Below are 25092 nucleotides of genomic sequence, written 5' to 3' on the forward strand. Positions count from 1 at the left end.
CATATCCCATGTAAACAGTATGCCTGCCATTCTCTGAGGATGCTGTTTGATTTCCCAAGGCATTTTGGTATCTTTGTCCACAATTGCATTAGAATAATTCAGTGGTTAATTAAAGTCTGGATCTGCTGCTACCATAAGGCTTTAAGATGAGGGTTTCTAAGGCCACATAGTGAAATGAAAAATGCCAGAGCCAAAATACTTGATATCCCTGCCTCCTGATTCTGTTAGGTAACAACTGTGCAGAGCTGTGGGCCCAAACTGTGACTGTAAGCCTGACACAAGTGCTATGGTGTAGTATGCCTCAGCCAAGTTTTCTGGGAGCTGTTACGCCTCCTTGGCTTTGGCCATTCCATTCAAGTATAAATCAAGATGCCTTGAAAGATACTAAGTTTCACTATAAAACTCTTAATATACAGACATAATGAAATGCCAGGACACAGAACTGCCATCTTTACCCAGTGTCGTGGTTTAACCCCAGCCAGCAACTAAGCCCCACGCAGCCGCTCACTCACTCCCCCCCAACCCAGTGGGATGGGGGAGAAAATCGGGAAAAGAAGTAAAACTCGTGTGTTGAGATAAAAACGGTTTAATAGAACAGAAAAGAAGAAACTAATAATGATAACACTAATAAAATGACAACAGTAATAATAAAAGAATTGGAATGTACAAATGATGCACAGTGCAATTGCTCACCACCTGTTGATCGACACCCTGTTAGTCCCCAAGCGGTGATCCCCCACTCCGACTCCCCCCAGTTTATATACTGGACATGATGTCACATGGTATGGAATACCCCGTTGGCCAGTTTGGGTCAGCTATCCTGGCTCTGTCCTGTGCCAACTTCTTGTCCCCGTCCAGCTTTCTTGCTGGCTGGGCATGAGAAGCTGAAAAACCTTTGACTTTAGACTAAACACTACTTAGCAACAACTGAAAACATCACTGTTATCAACATTCTTCTCCTACTGAACTCAAAACATAGCACTGTACCAGCTACTAGGAAGACAATTAACTCTATTCCAGCTGAAGCCAGGACACCCAGGCAAACAGTACATATTCAGATAATCTTACTGAAGTCCGTAGACTGCGGAATTGCCCATTTTTAATCCCTGTCTTTAAAATGAAGATTGTTTTGGAAATACTCATTAGCCATCTTAACTAGTATTAAACTAAGAATATGTGTTCCTGTGATTTTTTCTGTTTGAGTGCTGACGATCAGCAGTCTGGTGCTCTGTCAGTAACATGCCTATTACCATAAGCAAACAGATCTCTAAATTGTTCATCACACATGACTTACAAGAAATTACTAGACTACATTGTTTAGCTTTTAGCTATCTCACTTTCACAAACTTGATTTACAAGGGTATAGAAGGTATTTCGGGGGGGCATTAGGGGGCTAAAACACCCATTCATTGCGGAGGCCAGACAGACCTTCCATAAGCATTAGGGCCTCACATTTGTACATACTTTTGTGCTATGCAATAATAATGCAGAGAAGAATCATGTAACCTTAGGCTGTACTAAATGAAGGTTAAGGATTACATCTTCCCCAAGGTTTCCCCATCTTTTGTATGAATTGAGTAGTTCAGCGTGCAGTTACAGCCAGCCTGCTTAATAATTCTGTCCACCCGCCCACCTCCATGTATTTTGAAAGTTACATTTAAAAAGTCAGGTAACCATAAGAACTCTGTTTATCATTTGTGTTATGGTTGTATTGCAGTCTACAGCCACAACTGGGATCATGGATCCACTGTGTCAAGAACAGTTAAAATACAGAGGCAGGCTTTATAAAAGCTTTCATAGGAAAAAAACAGCTATTTGTGATGAATGGGAAAAACATTTTATGGTGTGGATAGAGAAACGGGCATATGTTCTATCTCAAAGACGCTCCTATTAAAAAAATAATATCCTTTAAAGACTGAGTTTGGAAAATTAATTTCCCCTGCCAGCAAGATGCTTGAATAGTATTTGGGGGAAAAGAACTATGTTCCCGTGTGATAGCACTCTTAAACTGAAGTAGGTAACAGATTTTTCAGTTGTCTATGTCCTAAAATATGTTGGCATTGTGAACACCTGCAGTTTTTGTTTTCCAACCCATGTGATGTCAGCTGCAAAAGCTATGTTAGTTTGAATGTGAGAACATGGTCACAAAAATAAAAATTGATGGAAGAGTTATACAGAAAAATAGAAGCATTCATTGAAATACCACTGAGAGTTGCGGTTAGCCTGCGAATATTTATTGGTGTTGCTTAAGGAGGCAGCACCACCTCATAGATAAAGCCTTGATCTGAGATTCAGAGCTATATTTTCTTCCATTTCCTTATTGCATTGCTTAGTGCCACAGCATAATTAGTCTCCCACTCTACAGTCTCCTCAACTCCTAAATAGTAGTTAACTCTTTCTTTATGTTGTTCTTTGAAAAGTATTGCATAATTGCATATTGCTGTACAAAAAGTGCAGGAGGGAAAAGCCAGCAAGCACATGATTACTTCAGCCCAGAAAATTGTCCTCCCGCTCCCTGCCAATAAACATTCTTCGTGGGTATGGGTCGGCAGAAGTTGCTGCCCTGGCACTCCCAAGAGAAGAGATAGCAATTCTGTCTCAGATCCTTCAATTAGGTTACATTTTCTGTAGCATGTGAGCTAGAGTGCAGATTCCCACAGCTGTTATTCACAAACCTGAGGAAGGACAGGGGATTGCTTTTCCCACTCATTTGGAGTTGCACAGAAATTAGTTTCCTAAATCCTTAGAGTTTTTCAGAATGAAAACCATGAGGAGATCAGAGGATCTGTGACTCTCACAGGAGGAAAACACTGACCCTAATTATGAAAGTTGTCCTTCTTCCATAACATTCTGTTCATTACGAGACTGAGGATTTTTAAAATAACATTCCTGTGGTAATATGGAAATACATGACTCTCAAAATGGTGCAGAAAAATAGTTTTACAAGGAATACTTCACACTTTTGTGATATCACTCATTTCTAGTCCCAAAGGATTCAACACACATATGAAGTCACATCTATATAGAATTTTTTAGGAAGATGTCTGTGAACTCTGCCCATGTTCTGAGCCATCTGGAAGCCATCAGCAAAGCACTGAGCCTTACCTTACCTGAGCACTAACCTTACCAAAAAGGATGGTTTTTATCTAGAGACACCTAAGAGTCTGCATGGGAGAGAAACCTACTCCATCTCACTGAACCTAGAGGAGTCTGACTACAAGATAGAAACTCACATGCCCTGCTTTCATGAAACGCATCCTGAGTTACAGAGAAGAAAGATTTCAAAAGTCTTTAAGTGTTGGTACAGCCTAACTTGCATTCACTTTCATTAGGGTTTTACTAATTTTTATTCAGTTGTCCTTACTAAGTATTCTGTATTTCTAGGAAGACCTACCTATTTATATTTTTATAATAGAAAGCCAAACAATCAGGTCACAAGTCTTAACATACAATGATGAAAGTAAAAACAACCTCTTACTTTCCCACATAATGAAAACTAGTTTCTTTCATTAAAAGAAAAGCCTGAGTAAGCAACCAGGCACTACAGTATGCTTCAGATGTCAGAAAACTTGAGTTGTATTGGTACAGAGAAGGAATCAAGGAAGCAGATTTCTTCATCTAATTTCCTTGCACCACCACTAGTATGAATATTGTGCATACATTTTATCTCATTATTTAGATGCCCCTGAAGTCAACTGAACTGGTATTCAGCTCCAGATTCACATGCTGATCTAAAATGCAGCTGTCTAGAGTAAGCAGTGTCTCACTCCCCTAACAGTCAGTGTAGTCCTAGTCGTTGGAGAGCATTGACCAAAAAAAAGTCACTTCTCTGAAGATAGGATAAACCCTTCTAAATTTAACTGTCTACAGTAGGAGCCCAGAGGCCTGTTTGACATGCAGACAGCTAACTTAGGGGTGTTAGGAGCTGAATCCCAGTCTCAGAGGTCAATGCAATTGCCTAACCATAGGTATCTATCTAGTGCCCACGATTTGCCTTAGGGTATCTTAGTTGACCTTCAGTTGTCCCTTCAGAAAGCAATGGGTCATGACATAGGTCATAATGTTACATTTGCCAGACCCATGAGGATGTCCCAGGTAACCAAGGATGTTTCAAATGGCTCTAGATGCCTATGTTTAGCAAACTAAATTGAGTGTCCATTCTTTAATGCAGCTGGAGCTTCATTTAGATGCTCATATGTACCTCCCTTGTGCTGTTTAAGGTACTCCACATTATCTGAGGTGTCTCCATGGAGTACATATGGTATGGCCTCTACAGGAAGTGCATCCCCTATTGTGTGGACAGTGTTGGTTGGAAGCCAGGCAGGATACCCTAAGTCATCTCAAGAAGTGACCCGCAGATAAAAAAGTCTGGCCTAGTTTGCTTTTAATCAGCTAAGAGCCATGGCATAGTTCCCCTAGAAATTTTCAAGATGCATGGAGAATTGCAGTATTATTAACACAGTAACTCGGGGGGGGGGGGCGGAGGGGGGCAGGTTTGGAGTAGAAAAACCCTTCTGTTGAAACTTGCGTGATCAGCTTCATATTAGTTTTACAGTGAGTTGGGCTGAGCATGGATGATGTGGTTTGCCATATCCAAGCTGCAAAGAGTTTTCACATTTAAATTATGAGGTCTCTTCCATTGATAGCAAAAATTGTGTGGGACATGTCTACATAGGTGGACAATAAGGCAAACGAAAGAAGCAGATGCAAGGTGTGGCCATCAGCCATGGTTCATGTGGTTTCACATATATAAATCCTTGACTAAGCTTCTCCCTTTCAACTGTACTAGAGAGAAGGATAATCTTTTTTGTATCCTTGTGAGTGATGTCCAGTGAACTTCACTGATCGCCAGGTTGGGTGTTCTTGATGTTCACAGTAAATTGTCCAGTATGGTGAAAAAGTCAATTTGTTCAAACAATGAGATCTATCTGGATTGGGGGAAATTTGACAGGTGTCTGATTTATTTATTTATTTTTTAATATTAAAAAATTTGCCTAGCATTGCATCACTGGCACCTCAAAATTTGCCTGGAGTCTCCAGTGTGTGATCTCGCTCCATTTTTCTTTTTTTCTGTGATGCATAAACATTTTGACCTGATTATTTCAATAATAATAATAATAATGAAATGCCTTATGCTCTTCAAAATAGCTCATACCTTGGCATTGGTATAACTTACTGGATGCAAAAAAAAATTAGAAAGGAGAGAACACAAACATTATTAGGATGTAAGAACAGCCTAAAAAAAGTGTGTGTGGAAAGGGCAGAGGTTCTGAGGGTTTAAAGTCTGTTCATTTGCTTTATTTGGAGAAAGGTAAATTAATACAGTATTGCCCTAAAATACGAACACAAGGCAGTATGTAACATAAATTATTAAGCCTTGTAAATGTATAAAGTGTTTATAAAATATCATAAAGTAAAAATGTTGAATAATTATTTTTATAAAGTTCTTGTCTTTACTTTCAATATGAAACAAACAAAAAGTCTTCTGACATCTGATTAAGGGAAATTTTAGACTGTTTCATTAGATAAAGCAATCAGGTTGTGCTTTAATCAGTTTCCTTGTTGAATTAGAAGAAACATACCTTCCACTCTTAAAATAGTAATGTAATTGTAAAGTTGTCAGTCTAGGGTTCCTATTTGAACTGATTACACTTGATAAAAATAACAAGCCATGACAAATAGCAGGGCTAGGTTTCAGTAATTCACTGAAGAATGTCTCTACCAAGTCTTTGTGGCAAAATGTCTTGTTTGCAGGACAAATGCAGAGTTGAAATAACAACCCATGAATACCACTGGTGAAATGGCTATGTACACAAGGTGAATGCTAAAGTTTTCCCTTCTGAATGGACCTTTTAATCCAGGCATTATCTAGGCTCTGAAAAAGTCTTCAGTGGCCTTACGTACAGATTAATGGGAAAAGCTGAGACTCAGAGTTGGGCTATTTGCAGAAACAGTTTTCAAGATTTACTGATGGTTGACAAATGCCATTTAAGCTTTCAAAGCCATCAATATGCTATTGAAAGGGATTTAGAGGGAAATCCTCCCACTATAGAAGACGAGGACTTTGAAGGATCTCGGTGGAAGCCCTTGGTCTCCCCACCCCTTCAAACCTTTCACTGGCTTCCTTCAGCATATAGAGCCCTGAAACGCGTGGCTATGGGAAAGGGGGGGGAGGTCCCTTTCAAAGGCGTTTGTATATAACTGAATGTGCCAATCTGCTTTTGTTCAGGCATGAGAACTGAATAGAAGTGTTTCCAGAAAAAGTCTCTTGTGCTCATGGTCAGCTTTTCAATAGGCTTTCTGCTAATAGATTTTTAATATGGGAGCTGGAAATGGTGAAATACAAGTTTGAAAATTTTACTGAATTGAAAAATTGCCCAGAAAAGGCTCTCTGCCCTATAGCATTTGTTAACGATGCTACCATTTCCTTCTTTAACACTGGCTTGTAAAGAAAAGTAACCTCATACATTATACATGTGACAAGACAAATCACCTGGGCTTTGAGTTTAATTATTTAAAATAATGCCCTGTCTTTTTTCCACAGACATTTTAAAACCTGTTTCTATGTTCTTTCTTTTCTCTGGTTATTTAAAAGCTCATTTTCAAACCACATGCCTTTATTAAAAAATGTCCATTATGGGATTAGGTTAGGAAAAAGACACCTTAGATGATCATGTTTTTGTTAAAGGAGTTTTAATTTAAGATCAGGATGGCTTGAAGTCCTCGTTTTTTCCTGTACTGTGCTGAATGTGCAGGATTCAAGATGAAAATTCTGTAGAGCTTAATAAAACTGCACAAACAAAATTCAAGTGGCAGAACCCGCTGGGCAGTTGTGGAGAAAGGATCTGTATGGAATGTCTGGTAGATCATGCAAGGATATACTGGGCCTTTATTCAGCAAGTTCCCAACAGGTTTGTGTTTTTCAGTCAGAACGAATGCCCACAAAACCCCCATTGCAGTCCCTTTAATAGCAACAATATTATTGCCTGGAGAGCCACGTGGTGCTGTCTTCCTCAGTCTGCCCCAAGTATGTGAAAGTTGAGATCCAAATGCCTGAGAGGGGCGTCCTTCACCTCTCTATCTTCACACCACTCCCTACGTGGGATGGGACAACAAAGCCAGCCTGTGAGCTGAGATGGTCTCTTTATACCCTGTGTGTGGTGTGCAGAAGAACAGCAGTCTACATCCCACCAACTCCAAACCCCTCAAGAAGGGAAAGCAAGACTGGCTGGATTCTGCAGAGTGCGGAAAATAGGGTAACACCTTTCAGCAGAAGACCTGCTTCTGCTTAGTGAGTGCCTTGACTTTATTTCTGTCCTGTATTTCATTTCTACCTGCTCCATTTTCAAGCTGGCTTCGGTTTTGTTACCATTTGGGGGAGGAGTGCAGCAATAGCAGTGTGTGGCAAGTGCTGTCTTGTTCGCTCTTGTGCAAGGTGAGACCAGTGGTCATCAGCAGTTGCTGTGATGTAGGAGGTGGATATTGCTGTGTTTGTTTGTGCTACTTGTTCATTGCAAGGCAAATTAAGCCTTTAAGAGATCTCCCAAAGTGTCACGGAGTCTAAGCCTTCTGGTTCCAAAAAGTTGATTCATCTTCGCCCAGAAAGAACCATCACAATACAGATTATTCTGAGTAATCCTTCTGGTTTCCTCATGGAGCTGACTGGAAAGCTGAACTTCATGTGAAACAAAAATTGAGCAAAGGCTATAGAAAAGAGAGGGTGAGGAAGGAAAATTGAGCAGAATCAGCACATTGCTTTGGAAGCAGAACACCAGGAACGAAGAGTTAAGTACCCAAATAATTGGAGCGGGCATGACAACCAAACAGAAGAGATAGAAAATCTTTAACAGTAAACAATACAGAAATGAAAGAAACTGAAATAAACCACTTCCTTAGATTCTGAACCTCCTCACTTGGAAAAAAGGTATAAGGATGATTTTGTCAGCAGAAAATGGCACATTTTACTCTCCTTAGTGACCCAAACCAACAGCGTCCCACCTTTAACTCAACAGATTTTAGAAATGATAAAAAGGGCTGGAAAAAATATGTAGAAATCTTCCCAGTAAGCCCAGCGGTACTACATTCACTACTTCAGGCAAAGTGATGTGCTGTTGCATGATTTCCACAACGGTGAAATACTGCCTGTTGGGTAGAACCTGGCATTAGGCACTTGTAGGCCTGGGATGACGTCCTCCTCCCATGGGAGTCAATGGGAGTTTTGCTACCAGCATCAGCGGAGCCAGGTGTTTACCCCCAGGCACTATTCTAGTGCTGACATTGACTTGCTGCGTTATAAGTTTTAAGACATGTAAATAATAGGGCAACTGATTCTTTCCAGCATTTTTATAGCATTTGGAATAGCTAAAGAAAAGAGATCTTGGAAAGCTCATTTCATGTACAAAAAAACCAGAGCAGACAGGTGCAGTATAGAGGACATGCTTAGTTCACATATGCACACAGGTGCAATAGAGTTGGCAGCAACAGTTTACATTTGTTAAAGGTTTGTTTTGGCTACTGATGTTTTATAATATTGCTCAATATTGTCTCCAGGAAGACCCAAAACTGATATTTGAAACCTGAAACTGAGACACAGCAGTGGATTTGACTGAACAGCACCAGTTAATTGCTTGCCCTGAAGAGATTTTCTGTTGATCATCATAACAATCACAAGAAGTGGTGGGTCACTGGCCTCAAAATGAGGTTGCCAAACAGTGGATTATGTAAACACTGTGAATAAAAGGAAGGAAACAGGGATCATTTATTCTGGATCAGAGTCTGCTGCCTCTACTCATACTAAATATTAGCTTATCCTCTGAACAGCCCAGCTGACTGCAGTAGAAAGAGTCCTGAAGTATTTTGCCTCCATGTATTAATTGTACAGCTCTGGTCCCAGTAATTTAAGTTATTGGAAAGAAATAATTTATTCAAAGAGAAGACACTTTTATACTAGAAGGAGCACAGCTCTTTTCCCTGAAGATTGTGCTGGTATAACCACATGAAAAATATATGCCAGCCCGATCCAATATGTGAGGTCTCCGCTGGAGAATTCTCCTTGGTAGGGTAAGTTAGCGCATCGCAACCCTGCTCCTTGATCTGAATTATTTAAAGCTAGCTCAGATATTTCAGCACTCTGCCTATCTGAAGGGCAGCTGTTTAGTTGCAAGCAAACAAAATGTACGGAGACCAGGTATACATGATGTCAGGATGAGATTAAGGACCTGATGTTTATGTATATTAAGACTATTTTATACCAGCCCCTGTGAAGGTATCTCATGATGAAAGTGAATTTTGAACACTTAAGCAAAAAAAATGTTACCTGATGGAGAAATACAGCAGTTTCAAGTGCACTATCTTTGTAAGAATCAAGCTATACATATTTCCTGGCACTTACTTTGCAGAAGTTTGGGTGTTCAATCTGTCAGTGAAAAATCTGACAGCTCTGTCATTCCTCTGAGCTCCGTAGGAGGTGTTGGAAGAGGCTGTCAGCCAGCCAGGAGCTGGCAGATCTGGAGCCCCATTGTATTTCAGCGAACAATCTCTGTCAGACATAAAGGGAAGACGTGCGTATAAAAAAAATTCCACAACTTTGTATGTCTGAAGAAGATTTACAATATTTACGTCCTAGGTATAGAATCACCTTGCATTACTCTTAAGCCAACATTGCCAACTGAAAAAAACAGTTCTGGTTCACCTTCCTTATTTGCTTCTCCTTTATACTTCAGCTTGTGGTAGCACAAAAATCAACACAATGAACCAGCTCAGGGAACTGATTTGGATTAAAACCATATTTTTTTTCCTGCTGGATTTGTTTTAATTCAGATCAGTTGCCAAATGATTCAACAGCATCCTCAAAAGGAATGGGCAGTGCTGGGGCAGAAAAGATTCTGTGAAGAATTATTTCAGCTAAGCAATAACACAAAAATGATCAAATTAGTAATTCAGAGTAGAACTTGAGTAGTTGTGATATAGTGTAGCATCATTTTTTCTGCTGAAGCTCTTCAGTTACTCTTCAACAGCACAAGGTACAACTAAACTATAATAAAAGCAGAAGTGATACTGCTGTGTTAAAACAAGTCCAATCATTTGGGAGCGTTGATCTGCTGGAGGGTAGGAAGGTTCTACAGACGGATCTGGACAGGCTGGATCGATGGGCCCAGGCCAATTGTATGAGGTTCAACAAGGCCAAGTGCTGGGTCCTGCACTTGGGTCACAACAACCCCACGCAACGCTACAGGCTTGGGGAAGAGTGGCTGGAAAGCTGCCCGGCAGAAAAGGACCTGGGGGTGCGGGTCAACAGCCAGCTGAATATGAGCCGGCAGTGTGCCCAGGTGGCCAAGAAGGCCAACAGCATCCTGGCTTGTATCAGAAATAGTGTGGCCAGCAGGAGCAGGGCAGCGATTGTATCCCTGTACTTGGCACTGGTGAGGTTGCACCTCAAATTCCGTGTTCAGTGTTGGGCTCCTCACTACAAGAAAGACACTGACGTGCTGGAGCGTGTCCAGAGAAGAGCAACAGAGCTGGTGAGGGGCCTGGAGCACCAGTCTTAAGAGGAGCGGCTGAGGGAACTGGGGCTGTTTAGTCTGGAGAAAAGGAGGCTGAGGGGAGACCTTATCGCTCTCTGAAAGGAGGTTGTAGTGAGGTGGGTGTTAGGTGGTCTCTTCTCCCAAGTAATAAGCAATAGAACAAGAGGAAATGGCCTCAAGTTGCACCAGAGGAGATTTAGATTGGATATTAGGAAAAATTCCTTCACCAAAAGGGTTGTCACGCATTGGAATAGGCTGCCCAGGGAAATGGTGGGGTCACCATCCCTGGAGGTGTTTGAAAGACATGTAGATGTGGCACTTAGGGACATGGTTTAGTGATGGACTTGGCAGTGTTAGGTTAACGGTTGCACCTGATGATCTTAAACATCTTTTCCAACCTAAGCAATTCTATGATTCAGCACCAATGCATAGAAAAATGGGAACCTTCAGAATAAAAGTAGTGAAGAAGCTAACCAGAATTTTACTGAAAACTCTTCTGAGATTAAAAGATCAGTTGGGATCAAAGAGGTAGACTCTTGTCTTTGCCGAATGACGGTTTTGCCATTTGCTTGCCCAAGCCAGAATTTCACCCGATCTAGAGTATGTGTGTATTTTGCAGTGAAACAGTTTGGGAATACCAAGTTTATATATACCACAACTGCTACATTACATCACACAAAGTAGCATTGTGCAGAGACCCTTCACTGTGAAACTAGTACAGTCATAGCAGCATCCTGCTGTACATTTCTGAGGGCACCTAACATGGTAATGTAACTTCCAGCTCTGGACCCAGCTCACTCATCTCTACCTTGGGGATCTTTGCACTGTGCAATGTAGGATATATATTTCCTGCTCTAAATGCAGGTGTGTTGTGGACAGATTTCCAGATACTCAGACTTACACCATCACTGTTGGAATGTGTTTGTAGCAAATGCTCTCAAAATGTTTGCTTTTTAATTCTTCAGTTCTGTGCTGTGGAATTGAGTTGAGGCAAAATAAGATCAGCAAAATAAATAAGTTAGAGTGTATGTTGTTACAAATGAAATCAGGCTAATCCTGATTAATTTCCACCCTTAGCAGCCTCACTGAAGTAACACTGGATGTTTTGGTGAAGATGAGTTTTAAAATTGGTTTGTGTAACATATAAACTATGCTGTGCATAACTTTCAGTGGGGTATTCAGCCCAGTTGGCTGTGTGGCCCATAATACTTGATTCAGGAAAGTTGTACTTCATGATTTTAGGGTTGTCATTTGAGTCTTTGTCTATACTCAGATATATTTTGAATTAGTTTCTGCTGCAGTCAAGGTGTAGTACGCTAATAAGCAAACTATGCTGTGCTTTTTGTAGATGCTCTCCTCTCATAGAAATTATCATAATTTAGGAACACCTTCACTGAATTCAGAGGGATGAAATTATAGACCTGGAATTAGAAGGAAATTGGACCCTCACTTTCTAAAATGGATAAATGTGTCCATTCATTCAGAAAAAAAAATGTTTTCCTGTATTTTTGTAATATTTGTAACAAATAGTTGTAAAAATTAGCAACTTCTAGAGTTGCAGAAAATATTCTGAAACTAAGAGAGACCAAGGGGTTTTATTGCCAGATTTGGTCACTTCTGATAAATATCTTTTCTCAATTTACTCGTACTGTAATAAACAGTACCTGATAAACAAACAGGTAATGATGAAAAACAGAACATTCCAGTAGTTGTCTTCATAAATTAGAATTAAAACTGATGTATTTTCCTGTTGTGTATTGTTTCAATATTTGAACAAGGTGAATTGTGTATGCAGTACTCATATTATCTATTTGAATTAGTGCAGCAGAAACAACTAATAACTCACAAAGTAAAATAATACTAATACAATCTCTGCGCATGGGAGGAAAATTAATTCCATTCAGTCCTTTTTTTAATTGCTGCTGCTGGCTTCTGTGTTACAAAATATTCCTTTAGTTATTTAAGCTTTAAAATATGTGAGTTAAGTACAGTAAATGATTGACATGTTGGAATGTTTTTGTAACTTACCCTGGTAATTATTACTTAGCAAACTGAGTCTTCAACACCAAATGAACAGCCATGGATCAGCTTTAAAAGTAAGTGGATAATTTCATCTAGGGAGCATCGTGAATTTGATATTAAAAAAAGCAGAGCGCCAGAATCTTTGTACCTAAAATGAAATGTCAGGTACTTGTCAGATTAATTCAGCACTGTGTGTGTTTAATCTGATCTTTGATCTTTACTTTCTTTTTGACCCTAATTGTTTGCTCTGCCCTGCTCCCTCTGCTGGAGTCTTGGATAAACTGAATGGCAAAATTGTTTCCTGAAAAGATTAATCATGCACGTACTGTTTGCTTTACAAACGTTCTGCAGTCTAGATTTAAGTAAGTCTTTGATGGCTGTTTATATGACAGAATTGCCTACTATGTTCAGGAATAATGCCGGCTGTTTAAAATGGCTATGTTACAGAGCTTCTGCAGTAATAAGCCAAATTTTGCTGTCTGTGACATTAGAGGAACCCACTGATAGGTGTTGGGAGTGCAGAACTTTGGCCAAAGCATTTTGTTAGTTTGTGTTGAATCCGGACATGGCCTATCAGCCTGGTTTGCTGGGATCTGATGTTTGATATTCACCCAATGGGTTATGGGCCAATACACAACAGCAGAGAAGAGGTGTAGACAGAGCCATCCTGACCTTGGTGGATCGCCTTTGAGGCTTCCCTAAGTTCAAGGTACCTGATCCTTCCCATGGGTATCTATTTACAATTGCAGTGATTATATCTTCTGTAAGCAAAATGTGCTGCTGGAACAAGCACCACTGGTGTGCCAGGGAAGGGAAGGACAGTGCAAGGGGGGACAGTGGGAGTACTGTCCGTTTACTGGCATAAGCTCTTTGTGAGGGGCACAGGCACACAGTCTCACTGCAGGTTCTATTCTCATGCAACCACACAACATCATGTGCTTTTTGCAGGGTGTGTTTTAATACAAAGGTGTTAGGTCTCTGGAAACAATGAACTTCAATGTCAAGTAACAGAAATTTTCTGTAAAAAAATGAGTAACAAGCAGTCCTGTTTTAGCCTTGCATCACTTCTGTGTTACTTTTTGAAAGTATAGAATGTGATCAGTTGCTGATAATTTCCTATCACAATTATTATTACATGGAATAATGAATTTTTAAATACTCAGTTTTAGCATTTGTCATTATCAACATGCAGAAGGGCAGAAATATCCATGCTATTGCCACTTGTTATTTACTATGAATACCTTCATAGAGAGACTGCCTGCTTTGTTTAATGTCTATTATGTCTCTCTCTTTACCGCTTCTTCCTGCAAATCTGCCACTTTTTTTCCAGAAGATTTTTTCCAAATACAAAGAAGTACTGCTTCAAATGTGAATCATTTAGTGGAAATACACATCTTAATCATAATTTACTACCAAGTCCTTCAAAGAACCACAGATGAAGTTTGAAGCTAGTTGTGAGAAGAAATGCTACGATTTAATTGTCAGGAAGTGCTTACAATGCTTATTTATGCATGCTCATACTCTGCCCTGTGCTGCTCTGCATGGGTGTATTAAACATGCAAATACATGACTACTGATTTGAATGTTGATTTTGGAAGATAATGTAATCTAGGACCATTAAAATGAAAATACAGTCATTGTTTTCTGAGGCTATTGACAGCTTATGCATCACCGTTTGGAAAACTGGTGTAAATGCCATGGGGTGGACAGTATGATCTAATGAAAAGGGCACTGGACAAATCATCATCAGTGTTTGGTTCTTCCATGGCATATATCCTGCTGTTTGACATGGCATATCACTTTGCCATTAGGTGTCTTAGGTTCCCTTCTGTAAAATGATGGTAATTATTATTCTACTTATTTATTGAGACCTTTGAATGAAAATATGCTATAGGAATTTATTTATAAGAAATAGGAGCTACTAGTACTACAGTGTTGGAAAATAGATTTATCTACTTTAGGTAGCTGTAGCAGATAAAGTTATTTTTAATATCCATAGTGAATCATTTGCATTAGTACATGGCATGCACTTAATAGCTAGCATATTCTTCCATTGTACAGTGGATCTAATAAAGTATTCTGCCAACAGTAGAAATGAGTGCTGTGTTAAAAAGATAGACATAGCAAGGGAAGAGCAGTATTAATTCTCACCCCTTTTCATTATTTTGTATTACTACATATAAGATAGTGTAAAATTTTGCTGTAAATGGATTAAGGAAATTGTTTTGGTTTAGGAGCTGTTCTCAGCTGATGAGAACTTATGTGAGTCCTTTCTCTTTCAAAGACTTCCATAAATATAATCATTAAAACATCTTGTTGGGCTAAGGCAGGCCTAGAGGAATTGTAATTAATAATGCTAATAATAAGTCTTGATCATTTTCCAAAAATCAAACAGGTTGCAAATGTTAAAAAAAAGATAGACTACAAAATTCATTGTCTTTAATATTGGTTTATTTTATTAGCCCTACAATGGGTAGACAAGTTTGTACCATTCAGTATAATAGTTTAGCCTAGTAGTAGGTTAACAGGTTGGTGAAAGCCAATAGAAGCCTTGCATATATCCCAAGACAGATTTTTGTTCTCCTTTAAAAGACATAAATATAACGTGGAAAACTGATCTTCCAAGATGAATAGTCACTGAAACATCTCTTGTAATAACAGCTAATAACAGGTTAGTAACTTGGCCTCCAGACTCGTCTATTATATGTTAAGAACTAGTTCACTTAACTTGTTTTACTGGCTTTTGGGAATTCATTGTGAACTACTCACTTTTAAGATGGTAACTGGATATTTTTTCAGCATGCATATGCATAGGCAACAAAACGGGGGGGAGGGGGAGACCTGTTGTATTTGCCTTCTTGGACTCTGTTTTGCAAATACTCAGAATTTGCCCATATAGTCACCAAGAAAAAACAGATAGATGCATGGTGCAGCTTCCAATATTTTCCGCTCTTCAAAGATTTCATCATAGATAGGATTCCTTTTGCAAGTCACCAGAGACACAATGTGGTGATTGATTGGCACAGAGCATAATGAAGATATCATTATAGTGAGCCGTGTTGCCAATGCAGTCATTGAAGCAAAAGTTTTTATCTCTTGAAAAGATAAACGTTTCATCTGCTGGTATGTTGCTTTTATAGTCAGCAGTTGGAAGCAGGCTGCAGGAATGCTGATGGGAGAACAGACGATGTGTTCATCTGACTGTTTGAAATAACCTATCGCCTTTCCAGTACAGTACATCAGCTCATGGTGCAGGTAGTTTTCATAAAGTTAGATCTGGTAATATCGCTGTTTACATTAGGAGCATTTTAAAACTCGCAGTATACTATTACAATGCCGCTCCTACTGACATTGGTGGGGTTTGCATGTGCTTTGGTGGTGGGATATAGGAGTAGTTCTGTTACACTAACATATTTAATGATTTTCAGTATTCTAATAATTTTATATTTTTTGTCACTGTAGCTTGTAAGATCTACCAAGTTTGACAAGAAATGTTTGCAGTTTCAGCTGGTTTGGTTTTGAGTACACATGCACAGGCACACAAAGGAAATTGGGGAATGGATCTGATATAAAATCAGAACCATTCCACTGAGGATAGTTAAAGATCTAGTACCTTGATTTTAATATTTTTCAGCATTACACTACAAATCTTGATGTGCAAGCCATCTTTCATCCCCTTCTCTTTTCTAGAGAGCAGATTGATGATTTTGCCAGGATAGCACAGAAAGGAGAAATCAGAAAACCCATTTGATGCACTTTTTGGAAAGAAAGCCTTGCAGGTGCTGGACATAGGACACACCCATTACAATTGTTACTGGTTTTCATAGTAATAATATGTAAGCCTACAATTTACCAGCTATCTCTTTCTGGCTGTTAGCTGTGCTTGATCTAGGTAATGGCCATAAATCTCATCCTAGATATGTCTTCTTGGCAATATGGTCCAAAGGCTGACAAGTTTGCTGAGAACCTCCTTTATTTGTCTCTGGAGCACTGTGAGGAATTTCTGCTCAGCAGCCCAAGCTTTGCAGTATTGCTCACATGAGACCCAATGACTGATTGCATTGCATTAACTCTTTTTGTTTGTCTCACTTCTCTGAACATCCCCACAGAAGTAGCTCTGGGTCATGGGATTTCTCTCGTAAGTCCCTTAGTTACTTCAGTGAACAAAAATTGGAGTAAATGCATCCATGGCAATTCTGACCCAGAAGAGTATTCTGAATCTAAAGACTGTAAGCACAGATGAACTACTGCTTTGCCAGTGTAAGCCATGTGATGTTTTTAGGGAGAAATAATGTCATCTATTTAGCCAACTGGTACAGTTAGAAGAAGTAGAGGTTTTTTTATTTTTGTGCCTGAAAGTTTCTCAGTTTTTCCAGCTGTATCAGCTAGCCTAATCAAAGATTTTACCTCTTCCTATAGTAGTAGTCTCCCTTATATTCTTAAACCCTTATAGCTACAACAATAGCACATCGCCAGCATAGACTGGGATGGCCTGTGTATTAGTTACTAGTCTGTTAAAAACTATTTTGGAAAGACGTTATTGAGCAAATTTGGAAATATTTTCTGTTACCTCCACCATCCCTGGAGGTATTTAAAAGAGGTGTAGGCATGGCACTTACAGACATGGTTTAGTGGTGGATTTGGTAGCGTTAGGTTAATAGTTGGACTCAAGGGTCTTTTCCACCCTAAATGATTCTATGATTCTATGAAATATGCATAGGTAATGTTTAGTAGTTCTGTTGCACAAAAACATCTTTGTACTTTATGTTCCAAGAAAAGAATAATCTGGGAAAAAAGGAGCCTATGTAACAGAATGAGACTATTTAACTGGTAGGTTTGAGAAGAGCTAGCCATTGCTGCAGTGTAGATTGGGAAAAAGAAGAGGTTCTTCTCCATCGTTTGATGTGGAGCACATACTTTACCACATGAGTGGAGTCCAAAAAGGAGACCAGGACATTGGAGTTCACTGTTGGTAAATCCACCTCTGGGGTCTAAAGATGTTTTTAAGAAAAGTGCATGTATTATTTATTTTCTCATTGTGCATCAAAGTACGTAATGAAAGCCACCTTCTTTTATTCTGATCTTCTCAAGATATTAGGGTCTGGTCTGTAGATTGCTTGTGACAGGATCATCATGGGGTCCTGTGGGTGATACAAGCAGACAAGTACTGCCTACCACTGATAGAAATTAATACACTAGAAGAACAGGCTTCAGGTTCCCTGGTCAGCCAGAGCACTGGTTAATGCTGGTTTTGTAGAATGCCCTAAATATATGTCTGTCTGTCATAAGATGATTCGCTCCCATCTTCTGGCTTTTTAAGTCTAAAATGTGTTTTGGTGTGTTTACAAAAACCCATTAAGACATGTGTTGAAAATCTCACGATCAAAATGATATTGTTAAAATGTTGGGTTTATCTTAATATTCAGTAGTATATGATTCACTACCTGGATGAGTTTTTTCTTTCACCAAATAAATCCATGTTTTTGTTCCTTTGCCAGAATAAATCCTTTGAGCCTTTATCAAAGTGAAAGGGTAATAACCTGCTAAACAGTATGAAAGAATTGGGTGATAAAGTATTACAGTAAAGAATGAATTTAGTAAGTACACAGTTCTCAGATTATACCTTGATTTTGAAGTGAATGCAGAGACCTTACCCAACAGTGATTTGATAATTGTTGTAAAGTATTAACACATTTCCTTTATTTCAAAATCTCTACGTGAAGTATGTTTTTAGATAATACATTCTAAAATTCAGCAAAAGATCAAACATCAAAATTAACTATGCTGACTAAAAGCATATATTCTGTAATGTGAAACAGACTGTGAGTAATAAGAAGTAGATGGAATAGGAATAGGATGTCTACCCACCAAAGTACAGATACTTACTTACCTTGTAAGCTCTCAACAGCTGGAAGAAATAAAGTTATCTAAATACTGCCTGAAGTAGCTGGAAACTATAAGGGCCTCTACAAATATATAGATATCTTTAAATAGTGAGGAGTTTTAAATTATCACATAATGTTTGCATAAAATATGCAGGCATCCAATATTTTTATTTAACTCTCTACAGGAATTTTGATGTAGTTGCGTAAGTCGTATCTTCCACACAGAATTTTATTATGTGGTCTGTTTACAGTTTTTATACTTAATGCAAAGCAATTATAATGGTACTGTGGGGCATGGGGAAGACAATGGAAAACAATGAAAAAGCATGTTAAGAATAAAAAGGTATTTTATAAAATTTAGTCTAAAACATAGCTTGAATGAGCTCTGACAGAGCTGATATGGCTGGTTGTTTCCTGTGCCAGGAACTACCGTGGAACCCCACCAGGAAGTGTGCTACAGAGCAGGATCACATTACACCCTTGTTTTATGGTTCATTTCACTTCTTTAATGCAATTTGAGAACCTGCAAAAAAAGAGCACTCTAAAACGGGGATGTTTATTATTTGAAAATATGTCATTTCTTTGACTCAAGTAAGTTGGGGTTTGGGGCACCTGATGAGTCTAAGGTAAGGCAAGGCAGATCAGTACGACCATGCAGCACGTTGTACAGCAAAAGCAAAATGTTCCCATATTCATGAAAAGTAAAGAATGATGCAGATAGTTTATATCTGTACACTTTTGCTTGTCTACTTCAGTATACCAAGTGTGCTACAGTGCTACAACAACAACAAAAATCATAGTAGTTTTCCTTTACTACTCCAAGTAAATTTTAATACAGTACAGTGGTTTATTAAAATTATGTAGACTAAAAGGGTTGTTTAGTGTTCCAGCTGATTTATAGAGCATGATAAAACATTCCAAAATCTTTGGAAACAAGGAACATGCTACAGCCTGTATTTGGTTTGACAAAGCTGTGTTCATATGAAAGAATGTTTAACGTGCTAACTAGATAATGATTCATCAGTTCTGGCAGAGGAACTAATTTTTGTTAATGTAGTACTTAAAAATGTGTGGAATGAACAGCTGGATACCACAGTTGTGGCATGCCATATTAAGTCTCTGTCTGTTTTCCCCTACAGTGATCTCAGTATGAACAACATTACTAAGCTGCCCTCAAACCCTGTGCACAATCTCCGCTTCCTGGAAGAGCTGTAAGTATCATTGTATCCTTGATGGGCATAGTCAGCACTAGACACATTCCTGTGTTTGTCTCTCATACTTACTGTGGGAACCAGATAAAACGGTGCAGGAAAGCTGTCAGCCTGACACTTTTGGCACATGCGGAAACACTTAGTTGAAAAAAACCAATTGCTTGTGATTCTGGAAGTGAACTTATAAAAGAGTTACCGTGAGGCTACAACTTCTCTAAGCAGAGACAGAGCCAAACAAATTAAAATTTTTAAACAAGGGCTGTTTAAAAGAGCTGGATTGCTTTTTGGAAATAGTTAAGCAGCAGGATATTAAAAGTTTGAATACTGGCTCATGTTTATTAAAATCGCAAGTAAAGCTATAATCAAAACCAAAACCTGCTGCCTTGTTCTGCTTGTGTCAAGGACAATTGAGTCCACATTTCATAGTATCAAGGCTTCTTGTCCTAATCACTTTTAATTACTGTTTCCTTACTCTTAAATTTAGCATCCCTGAAGGCTGACTGTAAAATGCAGAATCTTGCAAAAAGCTTAGTTACGCTATCTAGTACGTTCACTGAGGGGAAAAAGTACACTGCGAAAACTAGCTAATCAAGCACAACATCAAAAGAGGAACGCTGGTTTGAAGCGATGGTGACTAACCAAAAGTGAAAAGTATTGTGCATTCATGAGACCTGGATTTGGCAGTGACCCTAGTTATAATGGCCCAGGCTTAAAAGAAAATCTAGGTTCCTGAGGAGTGATGGAGGATCTGTAACTGATGCACCATAGATCTTGTGGGAAAAAGCTGGCACCTGCATGAGTAACTCTGAAAGTTGATTAAAAGAATTGTCTGGGCATCCAGCCTCTTATGAAACGTGGTTTATAAGTTTTTAAAAGTGAAGGCCTCCTTTATTTATAGAATGTTTAGCTGCTAACACACCATAAAACCCATGTAAGATATGCAAATTCATGGTGCTGCCCTTCTTGCAAAGACGTGGTCTATTTTAAGCTATGAAATGTGTACAGTCCTCTGCAACTTAGGTGGGTATTGCACTGACAACTTTTGCTGTCCTTGCTATCGCTCATTTGAATTTTGCCACCAGGTCTTTCCAGCCGGCATCTATGAAAAAAAACCAACAAGAAATTAAAACCATTTTGTATGCTAACTTTGAACAATACCCTATTTGCAAGCAGATTTTCGTTTCTTGTCTTATTTTTATTAGTGGTAGCATTTGTATTTAGAAAGCATTATTTCTTTTAATTCTTTCTCTTCCTCTACTTACTTCTTGTCTTTGGTTATCATTATCTGTATTGCTGTTGGTGCAGCTTTCAAATAATGTACAGATATGGACATAACAAGGAGAGATGTCACACAACAAGTGTTAACAGTATCAAGTGTGTATGAAGTGAATCATGCCACAAAGAACCTGTTTGTGGATTTTTGCATCCTGTTTGTGTTTGCTTGTCCAATCTGTCAACTGTAATAACCCTACTAAAAACTTCCAACCCAATGATTTCTCGCCAGCCATTAAAGAAAAGAAGAAAAACAGAAGTTTGGGCTTTTCCTGGAAGGAAATTCTAATACATTAAGCCAAGTTACCTTCACTCTTTCATTTTATGGTCCAAAGTTAGATGACCCAAATAGTGACACTTGCATCGCTGCTTGAGAAACTGTTCAGCAGTCTACTTCATCTTCCTGATAAAGACCTTTGAAAGTGTTCTTACCTTATTCTTGTGCTGGGCCTACTTTTTCCACCGGAAATATTAAACCGTTATCCTTATAACCCTCTGTTCCATATTAAGTAATTCCAGTCTTTCATTGCTGGTAGTATCATAAAAATATTTATTTCTTTACTATGTTTTGTTTTACATATACGGTCAGCTCCTCCATTTGTTTCACACAAGCCAATTGTTTCCATTTCTCATTGTGATGCTGTTTTGTGAAACCCTCCAGTTTTTATTGAATTTTCAAAGAAGCATAGAAAACTGAAGTCTTTGAAGAGGTGAGGCAACTGATTACCTCTTCTTAATGCAGATTCAAACCCATTGTGCTGAGAGATTCTTCAGTGTTTAGAGGCATGTAATACAATTCAGTCTAGTATTACATAGAAAAAAATATAGACAATGGAAAGGGAATTGGATATTAAATTTTGAAGTAAAGGGTAACAGCCATTGTCGTTCCCATGCTCTCATATGTTCATTTCTGAGCAATGATTGTACATATGAAAATTATTTTGCCCATCCAGGCATTGCCACATGATTTTTATTCCCAGCTTACCTGGGAATTCTGTGTTTTGTTTATGTTGCTTAGTTGAAGGGGACTATTGCAAAATATAACTTGGCCCATAACGCAGACATTGTAAAAATAAGATATTACGTGACCTTTATACCAAAGCAATGTTTCCATGAAATTAAAATGCATCTTAGTAATATCTATCTGCTCTTTGAAATACAACAACAGGAGCTTAAAATGCATTTTTTAGGGTTTTTTAGTGTTGAAATAAGTGTTACTAATCCCTTTATTAGAGGTTTGCCTCAAAAATCTGATAAAAGCTAACAATTGATCCACTGAGCTTTAGCTTAGATGTTATGCCCTAGGTGCCTGGTTTGCCAATACTGATAAGTCTTTACCACAAAAGAACAGCGATTTTATTAAGACAGTTAAACCAATTGTTTTGACTCCAAAGCAAGGATGGATAAGCCAGGTCTGTTCAGCCAGTTCTGACCTTCTAGGCTGAATATGATTCACTCTTCCAACCATGATTAGTCTCCTCTGCAATCAGCATTCTTGTGATCCTGATGATCATGCCTGGTATTTATCCTTAACTAAAGAGTTTGATCACTGAAGTACAACATATTGAAACTATGCTGTATCTTTGAGGTGCGTGTTCCTCTAAAAATTTTGGAAAACCTTGTGGTAATTTGAAAACTGAACTGTTCAAGCTCTTGAAAAGTTTAGTCTTGAGCAAGAACTTTTATTTGTGAAAATGATGGGCCTTTCAGGCCTAATTTTCTCTTAAAGTGCATATGATGGAACTCCCACTAAGAAAGAAATATGCTTCAGCTGCTTGATTATCAGCAAGTTGCTCTGCATGAACTTGTACAACACCATTAAGTCAAATTCTTCATTATAAATTCAAAATAACTGCAGATATTTATCGGTATGACTGAGTCCAAGACTCAGTCTCATGTGGAGTATTTCTAGATGTGTGTCATTGTGCAATATATATAGAATGCCCATATTAATAGAGCAATAAGTTAGAGTAATGCATGAAAAAAAGGTTTTTTAAAAAGTGTAAAGAATTACCTAGGGTGGGACTCTTATATAAGAGTTTAAGAGGCAACTACATCTGAGTCTAGACATATCATTTTGTGATTAAGAATACTTCAAAGCAGTGCCTGAAACTGTTTCATTTTATAAATTAATGTCTCTATCAAGAGTGAGGAAGAAAGCCAATAATAATTTAAAACTATTTTAATCAGACCTAACTACAAATATCTCCAACTAGATATATCTCCACACATATATACATATGCATATGCATAAATATATGAACACACACCCACACATGCTCATATATAAGACTTTTATTTTAATTTTAAACACTGGAACATTCCACAGATAAGAAAACTCCAAGTGATTTTTAGTACCTTGCTATTTTTCAGCAACTTAAAATAGGTGTTTTAGTAAAACAGCAACAAAGGACTGTTTTATTACAATTATTTTACCTACAGAGTAAAACAGTTCCAAATGACTTCCATTTCACAAAATCAAGCAATGAAACCGCCTTAAATGCATTGCAACCTACATACAGGTGCAAGAAAGTTTACTGACACCCATGTTATTTCTTAAAATAACCTTGAAGGGAATTAAATATATGTACAAAGTTTTTCAAATTGATCACAGTATTATTACAGCAGTTACTCAGGCAGAAGTGCCTTTAAAAGTTCATTTTACTACAATACTGAAGTGCAGAATTACAGATACAATACAAAACAGACATATTATGTGAATCTCACCATGATTTGTGTGGAAATCCCTTTACACTGCAGAAGTGGTCAAGAGGCCACTGTATACATGAAAACGAAGTCCTAAATTACCAGACACAATCCGTTACCATCTGTTCTTATTTATTGTTTTCCCTTCTCTCTTTGTTTGCTCTTTCTTCCTACAAAGAGGTTTTCAAAGCTGTTAATGGGAATTAGGTGTTCTTTTCCCCACTGACTTGGAGTGGTGGGACTGAGCTCTCTGGTCATTTACATCTTTGAAAACTGAGAGCATTAACTCTTGGGGTGTCGTACAGTCTTTATTTTTGTGCTGGTGCAGGCACATTATGGCCAGCACTGAAAACTGATTCTGTACTTTTCGCTATTATGTAAGCTATTATAAAACATGAAACTGCTGCAGCCATAGTCCAAAGCTTTCTGGAGAAAGTGGGGGAATCTTGTAATTTACTTCCACAATCTTTGGACAGGATGCTTAAATAATAAAATCTTTCCCAAAGATTAATCTGCATAGATTTAAAAACCTCCAAGGCAAAAAAAGTAAAAATACCTGCAACTGACATGCACAGAAAAAGTAAAAATAGAGTATCTATTGGCCTCAAACTGTCCACACATGCTTCTTTCCGATGTCACTTAAATATGTTTTACAGTTCTTGCACAGCAGGTTTTAGTGGAGCTGTTCGTGGTGGAAATTGGCTTGCGCCACTTCTGTCAGCTAAAGTTTCAAGAACTTTCACTGCTAAATGACTTACAATCCCATAGGTAATTTCAGAGCTGCACACAATCTAACACGCAAGTTGTGAATTCGATTTCTTCACATAAATTGTGAATTTGGTTTCTTCACTTCAAACATGCATACATGTAGAGACGATCTGATCAGACTATGCCACTGTGTTCGATACATTGTGTTTGTCAGTGAGAGGTACCCGGCACCAGCCAGGCAGGTGGCCCATGGCACATTGTAAATTCTGTTGCCATAAGACAGACTTTGTTGATAACTCAGGGCTGTGGCTCCCCAACTTTGCTTTAATACAGCCAGGGAGACACTCAAAGTCCTGATGGAGGGAAGTGCAGTGGTCATTTTGAAATTAACCGTACGTTGGTAAAAACAGTGAGAAGATGTTTGTATAGTTAATCAGTTGGAAGCAATTACAGTAGTTTTCTCCTGTAGTTTTTGCATACACAGTTAGTTTGATTACCTAGAAAAGAACAAATATAAACGCAGAAGTTTCCTACTGTATGGAAAAACAACTTGTAACCTTTACATTCACAAAACAATGGCCCTGATGTTCTGGAGCTGTCACTGCCTTTTTTTGCTGTCCCTTTGATGCCACCAAAGTGAGCAACAACAAAGAATTCTCCCATGTGGTTGTGTCAGTCTGACACCCTCCAAACTGCCCTTTTTGCTGTCTTATCAAGAATGACAAGATGAGGAACAAAAAAAAAAGAGAAACAACAGAGCAAATG

General features: G+C 38.5%; 1 protein-coding gene across 2 annotated transcripts in view; it reads left to right on the forward strand.

Moving 5' to 3' along the window:
• The window catches only part of LGR5 (leucine rich repeat containing G protein-coupled receptor 5), a 94514-nt gene that overhangs the window by 19584 nt on the left and 49838 nt on the right, over positions 1 to 25092 (forward strand). For both annotated transcript variants that reach the window (XM_049792006.1, XM_049792007.1), the window contains exon 2: positions 19570 to 19641. In XM_049792006.1, the coding sequence (XP_049647963.1) occupies positions 19570 to 19641 (72 nt within the window). The remainder of the gene's footprint in view (positions 1 to 19569; positions 19642 to 25092) is intronic.

This window comes from Accipiter gentilis, chromosome 34, assembly GCF_929443795.1.
Source record: "Accipiter gentilis chromosome 34, bAccGen1.1, whole genome shotgun sequence".
NCBI classification, from domain to species: Eukaryota; Metazoa; Chordata; class Aves; order Accipitriformes; family Accipitridae; genus Astur; species Astur gentilis.